The 8,696-nt window shown below is 30.7% G+C and overlaps 1 protein-coding gene across 1 annotated transcript; it reads right to left on the bottom strand.

Annotated features, from left to right (window-relative positions):
- tph1a (tryptophan hydroxylase 1 (tryptophan 5-monooxygenase) a) lies at positions 1-7,558 on the bottom strand. Its single transcript, XM_051099230.1, has 11 exons — positions 7,376-7,558; positions 4,368-4,505; positions 4,104-4,287; positions 3,928-4,028; positions 3,782-3,849; positions 3,505-3,701; positions 3,285-3,420; positions 1,583-1,709; positions 1,384-1,479; positions 1,160-1,293; positions 1-1,062 (listed from the first exon to the last, which is right to left on the bottom strand). Exons 1-11 carry the CDS (start codon positions 7,469-7,471, stop codon positions 888-890), a joined length of 1,452 nt encoding a protein of 483 aa, XP_050955187.1. The 5' UTR covers positions 7,472-7,558; the 3' UTR covers positions 1-887.
- Between the last annotated feature and the right edge of the window lie 1,138 nt (positions 7,559-8,696).

Raw genomic sequence — 8,696 nt, 5'->3', positions numbered from 1 at the left:
TAAAATACAACTCACAAACAAGAATCAGAAAGGACGACAGTGTTCAAAAACCAGGAAATTAAGTACAAAAATAGAGCGTAAAACTGGAAAGAAGAAAAGACGAAACTGTATAACAGTAGAGGGCATTTACAGTAGAAAAACAAATATTTATTTTATTATAAGCATATGAATTTTTAATACATTCTCTAGCAAAACATTTCTCTAAAGCTTAAACTTGAACTGATAGGCATACTTCGTTCATAGTTTTAAACGTATTACATATAGAGACGCTAAGCATTTAATAAGTTAATTTGTAAAAATATTCTTTCATGTCCAATGCAATATTTACATGCATTTTAATAAATACAGATTATTCCAGGTTCTACTCCATGTCGACATCCATTTAAAATAAAGAAACAATAACACGTAGCATACACTGTGTATACTAAATATTTCATAGACTCACAACCATACAAAACTTTCTGTTTGTATACTAAAATATCTGCTTAGACAGCATCTCTGAATAAATAAACATAAGGTGCCAATTTGAAACAAATTACGTACATGCAAACTGAAACCACCATTATATTAGCAGACATCATTTTTGCACAACAGACTAACCGAAACCTTTGTGGTCACCTTGCATAAATACCTCCTTATCAAGTAGAAATCTCATATAAAATACAAGAACTCCACTTGCAAGCATGTAGCACAGCTTTTGTAGAACCACGCATTTAAAAGTCAAACTAATTTTATAAACAGACACAGATTTGACTTCATTTGGTGGGTACATAACAGCATGACATATTGATGCCATGCATGATTTGGAGAGTAAAGTAAAAACTGTGACAAAACAAATGAATTGGTACATGAAGTAACTGACGGTTTGCTAGGAAATGTTTAGTTTTTCAGACTCCCAACTGTTTGTTTAGCCTGCTTAGTGCGTCTCCAATGATGTCCAACTCATGTCTTAGTTCTTCCACCACGTTGTTGATGCTGGTCGTGTCCTTCAGAACATCTACGCTCTGTGTGTACGGGTTGTACCGCACGGAGAATGGCCGCTTGATGGTTTTTGCAAACTCCCTAAAGAATAAATTCAGATTTGAATGACAACTATAATGCTAAATATTTCCATTCACTGTAAAAATTCAGTTTCGTTTTCTGTTTCTATTCTACACACCTCATTTTGACTTTTGCTTCCTCAAAGGTGTCCGAAACAAAGTAGACATCCTGAAAGGTGGTGATGATGCATTCCTGTTTGCTTGTCACATTGGGGTCAAAGGGCAAGATTCTGGCATTTCCAGAGAGTGCATGCTGGAAGAAAAGGAAGCAGTTCATCTCTATTTATAAGGTGAAAAACATGCATTATGCATCATGTGGAGAAAGCATTTTGTGATTCGTTACCTTCAGCTCGCTGATGGAGGATAGCAGACCGGCCCCGTAAGCTCTCAGTTTCCCTTCTTGCTTACAGAGGCCAAACTCCACAGTGAAGAAATAACACTAAAGCATAATATGGAATTGTTAATATTTCTGTGTTTGCAGTATATTCACATCAAAACACCTCTTACCAAAAAGTCAAATTTTAAAGCCTGGTGTTACTTACCGTGGCGAGTTTCTGTACAGAGTCGTCTGATGCTCCCAGTGATGCCAGACCAATCTCCTGACTGAACTGAGCAAAGCTGGGCTCGGCCAAAAGAGGGACGTGTCCAAGCAGCTCGTGACATGTGTCTCTAAAAAAGACAAACATGTTCACGTGATCAGTTAATTTAAAATACATACATTTATATGTTTATATATATATATATATATATATATATATAAATACACACATATACACGCACACACACATAATGCATAAAGTCATAAAAAATGTGTACATAACACATATGAAATATAAAAACATTTAATATGAAAATGTAATTTATGTGCATATGCATATACATATCAATACAGATTTTTAATTAAAGTCTGTCGCATATATATATATATATATATATATATATAGATAGATAGATAGATAGATAGACAGATAGATATATGCGTGCACACACATATATGTGTATATATTCATTAATTTTTTATTTTTTTTATTTTTGTATTTATGTATGTGCAATGCAGTACATTTTTATATTAAATGTTATTTAATAAATCTGTTATATACACATTTTACATATTTTATGCATAAAGAAATATATATAATATATATATATATATATATAAATAGATAATATTTCAGTGCATAAAGACATGCAAAAATGTGTATATAACATGAAATATAGAAAAGACATTTAATAATTTCTATGCATATAAAAACTAAATTATAGTATATGTAAAATAAACAAATAATATGTAAATACATAAATCATATTCTGATATATAAATATTATATACATATAATATACAAACAAATAATGTGTACCTAATAAATTTAAATATTAAAATAAATAAATATATAAAATAAATTCTATAAATAGATAGTAAAAAGTAAATTATAATTGTAATAATAACTGTGAATTAATTTTATAGATTTATAGATAAAAATACTATATATAACAGTATTTGTATTTATTTATTAATGTAATATATTATTGTGAATTAATTTTACAGATAAAAATACAAAATAGAGCAAATAATGTGTATATTATTTTTTTATCTGTTTTTTTATTAATGTTATATATAATTGTAAATTCATTTTAAAGATAAATATTCAAAATAGAGCAAATAATGTATATATATATATATATATAAATGTTATATATAATAGCGAATTAATTTTACAGATAAAAATACAAAATAAAGCAAATAATTTTTTATTAATGTTATTTCTATCTATACTAATTTTTCTATATATATTATTAATTCAACTTATAATAAATTGATAGATAAAAAGTAGATAATTGTAATAGATTTCTTTTTATATTTTTTGTGTTTATTTTATAGATAAAAATACAAAATAGAACGAATAATGTATATATTATTTCTTTGTTGTTTTCAATGTTTTTTGTTTTTTCATTGTGCATTCCAGTTAATCTCAGTTAAACTGCAGTTGAGTAATTTTGATTAAGTAAAAAAAAAAAAAGCAATACAGCTAACTAACACAATAAAACACACAAAAACATTAAATAATAAAAAACATGATTTTTGAAAATGATTATTTTATTACATGATTATTTGTTTTTGCAAATAAACTTCATTCATACACACACACACACACACACACACACACATAACAGAATATATATATATATATACACACGTGTATTCATGTCATAAGTTGGCTGATATTTGATTGTTTGATTACTTACGGCTCAGGTGTGTAGAGGGGGTCTGAGCTGTGTCGGACGTACTGAGTGCAGTGAAACACACGGAAGGCCAGACCTGCCAGGAAGTCTCTTGGGGAGAGATACCCAGCCACAGGCCTAATAGTGAAGCCGGTGCGCTCTGAAACAGGTAACAAAGCAGTGTTATAAACAAAGTAGTCTATAAATCCTGAACAAATCCTTTCCTGACGTCCCTTTCTCTCACCTTTGAGGAAGCGTGAGACGTCCTCCAGCTGTGGCATGTTGTCCTCTCGGACGTCACAGTGTTTAATGAGCAAGGGCAGGTTCTTCAGGTACTCGCGGCAGGCGTGTGAGGGGTACAGTTTATTCAGCTCCCTAAACACCACTCCCCAAGTTTTCACCTCTTCCTCTGTGAACTCAATACGGGGAATGGGATCTCCACTGATGGAAAAGACAAAACTAACATTAGTCTGTTATTAAATGTATATTACTTTTATGTTAAAGCACATTTAGAAACTCACTGTTTGTAGTTCATAGCCAAGTCTGCAAAATACTTTCTCCTTTTGCGATAGACGTTGTCCTTGAATCCCTGTCGGAACAGAATCGTGTGAGCAACATGATGACATCATACTGATGACGTAAATTGAGATTAAACATTGCTGCTTACTGGATGATCCGCATCCAGGTCTGATCCATACATCAGCACACGATTTGCACATTTATCCAAATCTGAAATCTTTTTCGGGAACCATGGCACGTTCTCCATCTCTGCAAAAAAACCCAGTGTTGAGTATATGTATAGTAATTGAAAAATCGATCTGATATTGTTTTTAATTCATGTACCGCTTTCTTCAGGCAGACGATTGTCAGGCGCATCCATCTCGAGCACGTTCACGTGTTTCCTTAGTAGCTGAATGATCTCGTGCAGCTGCTCGCGGTTGCTGTCGCAGTCCACGAAGATCTCGAACTCTGAGTTGCGCCGTTTGGATTTTCTGGACTCGATGTGCACGAGGTTGACGTGGTTTTCCTGTTGATTTGTATGTGATGGTTAATTTGGGAATATTAAAACATGCAAGAAACCACAACAAAAATCAATTTGTCCTTCACCTGGAAAAGTTTTAGCGCCTTGACAAGCCCACCGACTTCATTCTTCAAAGAGAACACAACAGCAGCCCGGCCTCTCTCCGTGGAGGCGGTTTTGTTGTCTTTGTTCTCCTCGATCTTTGGAAAAGCTGATTTGTTCATCTGTACAACACAAGTACAGAACATAAATAAATGTGATTTTATGAATTACGTCAGGTAGAATTAGGAAAATGATCATTTATTGCTTTACATGACTTGATGTTCATGTGTAGCATCAACAACATCAGACCACTTTAAATCCAACGCTAAGTCTTGTGCTCATGGCTTGTCAATCAGATCATGTGGATTAAAGAGTGTGGTAAACAACACTTAATCACTGAAGGCCACGTGTAAAACTTTCTTTTTATTTGTCTAAATGTTTTGAACTTTTTGTGCAAAAACTTTGAGATATATAAATTAATTAATTTATCTTATAGAATATATTTACACATTTTTTTTTAATTATATTTTATTTTATTTATTTAATTAAATCTAATGCTTTTGCATTCATCGAAAATCTACAGACCATGAGAAAATAACCATTACTCCTTAACTGGCAATAGAGTTTAAACAAAAATGCCAAAAGATGTCCAGAAAATCTATAGTATTCAATTAATTAGCATTAAATATAAATAAAAAAATTAATTAATTAATTAAAAATAAATAAATAAATGAGAGAATGACCATTACTCTTTTGCTGGCAATAGAGTTCAAACCAAAATGCCAAAAGATGACCAGAAAATCTTTAGTATTACATTAAGTAGCACTAAATATTGATAAATAAATAAATATTAACTAAATTAATGAATTAATTAATTTGTAATATTGTAGAAATAATATTTTAATTTAATACTGAGCCTTATAAGAATTAAATTAAATTAAATTAAATTAAATTAAATTAAATTAAATTAAATTAAATTAAATTAAATTAAATTAAATTGCTTTTCCCTCAAAATCTACTGACCATGAGAGAATGGCCATCACGCCAAACCATACTGCTAAAAGATGTTTAGAAAATCTTTAGTATTAAATTAGTTAGCATTAAATAATATCAAATAAATAAATAAATAAATAAACAAATACATACATACATATATACATACATAAAATAAAACATAACAATACATTAATTAATGATAATTTAATATCTCTATGTAATATTGTATAAATAATATTTTAATTTAATATTGAACCATGTAATAATTTAATTTAATTTAATTTAATTTAATTTAATTTAATTTAATTTAATTTAATTTAATTTAATTTAATTGCCTTTCCATCCCTCAAAATCCACTGACAAACTTTAGAAAACAACATTAAAAAAATAATAGTACAATATAAATAACAGTACGTTATAATATAACATAAAAAAAGTTTTGTGGGGGGAATTTATTATAGTGAATTTATTATTTTTATTAATTTATAGACCCTGTATGTATTTATATTGTAACTTGATAATTTATCAAAATTAATTTTGTCATTTTTTCTTATTTTTAGGAGTTTTAACTCTATTAGACGTGAAATTCAAAGTGGTCAAAACGTGCATTTAACTAGAATTTTTTAAGGCAGCATTTAAGCTGTATTTTTTTTTTTTTTTTTTTTTTTTTTTTTTTTTTTTAAGATTTACTTATTATCAGCCACTGAGGGGTTTGTTTTTAAATAATCCTAAACTACAACAAACTCCAGTTACGAACAGGTCATCCGATTAAAGGTGCTGGTTCCTGCGTCAGTTCAGCACCGTGGACAGCGACAGTCATCATGACCTGCTTAACATAAGCGCCAGCAGAGGGACGCTCCACAAGCCCTGTCCCAAGGTTGCAGACATGGGATTAGGTTCAAAAAATTACGCCATTAAGTATGATTAGTGATATATGAAGTATATAAATGTACTCCCATTAAAAAATATGTGTGTTTGTTTTATTTATTTTATTAAAATAAACGCTTTTGCATTAAAATCTACTGACCATGAGAGAATGACCATCAATCATTTACTGGCAATAAATAGAGTTCAAACCAAAATGCCAAAAGAGGTCCAGAAAAACCCTAGTATTAAATTAATTAGCGTTAAACAGCATATAAGAATTAATTGTTTCATTTAATTACTTTATGAGTATGAGAGAATGACCATCAGCTCCTTCACTAGTAATTCATACCAAAATACCTAAAGATCTTTAATAATATTTAAGCAAATAATTATAATAAAACAGTATTAAATAAATAATAATCTACATTAAACATGCATTGCTTTTTATTTAATATTATGCCATATAATAATTATTCATTAATAATTTAACAATTTATTAACTACGAAATAGTAGCTTTAATTGACCCTCAAACAAAGCTTGTCGTCTACTGACCATGTTTCTTTTATCGCGCATGTGGGAGAGCAATCGTCCCTGTCCTCGTCTTCCCGACAGCAGGATTCCCGACAGCATTAGTGAATTGACCGTGGCACGGTTCAGAGCACAGCGTCTCACCGTCTCGCTTTAACAAAGACGGGCCAGTGTCTGCCGTCTTAAAACAATCTCATTTGGAGAGCGAGGAAGCCTATTATTAGCGCCTTCTTGTTTTAATCTAACACTGGGATTAGGACGCAATTAATCACTCTTCCACACACACCTCTGTTAAGTGCACTTAATTTGATGCATCTTTACATTTGGTGCAAGAAGGATTGCAACATCTTATTGGTAACGGTGTCAAGCTCGTAAAACTGAATGGAAAGCTTTTGTGCAATTGGATAGCGGTGCATCTGTTAACTTTGGTTTCATGCACATTTGTCATTTAAGAAATCTATGCTTTTTGGAAATCAACATTTGGCATTATAAACCTTAAATAACATCATTTTTTGAATGGAAACTCTAGTTTTATATACAGGTTCACCTGTTGAAAACTTAGTAACAGTTCTGAAAGATAACATATTTATAAAATCTATGTAAATTGACCATACAAGTAAAAATTTAAAATGATAGAATTGTTGGGAAAAAAGCACTTACCTCATTGTTAAGTTGCTTCTCTTCCAGCGTCAGACCAAGGTTCATGGAGTCAAAAGATCTTCCTCTGCGCGGTCCCTCGCTTTTAGTTGAGTACATGCTGATGTTTCTTTTTATTATTAAACAAGTTTGTCGGTCTTTGAACTGTATGTGCTACAATTGTTGTAATACAATGAGACTGTGCGCTTTGCTATTTATGAGGTTGTGAAGAGAGGGAGGAGGGGTGGTGAGTTAATCTTCGTCCTGACAGCAAATGGAAAATGAGCAGCTTCTCACGTCATGGGGATATTCATTTGAGAGACATACCTTTTCATATTCTCTTTGACGTTCTGCACACAAAAAGAGCTGTGTGTGTGAGGAGAGCCGCGTCACTGGCAGGAGTTAGGAACAAAAACGCCCACAGGACGGCAAAAAGTCTTTCCTGAAATCTCTCTTATCTGTCTGTGCATAAAAAATACATTTATTATAAGAGCATGAGCCAGTCATTTTACAGGTGCACCATATACACTGCCATTCAAAAGTATGGGGTCAGATAAGATTTTCTGCTCATCAAGGCTGTTTGTTTGATTAAAAATACTGAAAAAAATGGTAATGTTGTGAAATATTATTGCAATTTAAAATAGTGGTTTTCTATTTATTATACTTTAAAATAGAATTTATTCATGTGATGCAAAGCTGAATTTGTAGCATCATTACTCCAGTCTTCAGTGTCACATGATTCTTCTGAAATCTATGATTTATCAATGTTGAAAACAGTTGTGCTGCTTATTATTTTTGTTTTTTGAACTTGTGATGCTTTTTTCAGGATTCTTTGATGAATAAAACGTTAAAAAGAATTGCTTTTTTTTTAAATGGAAATCTTTTGTAACACACTACTGTTAAAACATTTTGGGTCAGTAAATGTTTTTCTTTCTTTCTTTGAAATAAATTAATACTTTTATTTAGCAAGGATGTGTTAAATTGATATAAACAGCATTTTGAAATAAATGCTGTTTTTTTTTTTAAACGTTTTATTCATCAAAGAATCCTGACAAAAATATCGCACTTTCAAAAAAAAAAAAAAAAAAAATGCAGCACAGCTGTTTTTAACATTGATAATAAATCAGCATATTAAAATGATTTCTGAAGGATTGTGTGAAACTGCAGACTGGCATAATGGCTGATGAAAATTCTGCTTTGCATCACAGAAATAAATTATATTTTAAAGTATAATAAAATAGAAAACTGATTTTTTTAAATTGCTATAATACTACTGTTTTTCTGTATTTTTGATCAAATGAATGAAACTTTCATGAGCATAGGAGACTTCTTTAAAACATTAAAA

The sequence above is a fragment of the Labeo rohita genome, chromosome 25, assembly GCF_022985175.1.
Source record: "Labeo rohita strain BAU-BD-2019 chromosome 25, IGBB_LRoh.1.0, whole genome shotgun sequence".
Classification (NCBI taxonomy): Eukaryota; Metazoa; Chordata; class Actinopteri; order Cypriniformes; family Cyprinidae; genus Labeo; species Labeo rohita.
This window is presented reverse-complemented; position numbering and strand designations above follow the sequence as displayed.

Bases quoted from the DNA above. Each gene is read 5' to 3' on its own strand.
- tph1a (XM_051099230.1), bottom strand. From the start codon at position 7,471: ATGTACTCAACTAAAAGCGAGGGACCGCGCAGAGGAAGATCTTTTGAC. The intron at 3,702-3,781 runs GTGAGTTTCTAA...CTTTTCCATCAG, and splicing joins TTGGCTATGAACTACAAACA to TGGAGATCCCATTCCCCGTA. The intron at 3,421-3,504 runs GTGAGAGAAAGG...TACCTGTTTCAG, and splicing joins CGTCTCACGCTTCCTCAAAG to AGCGCACCGGCTTCACTATT.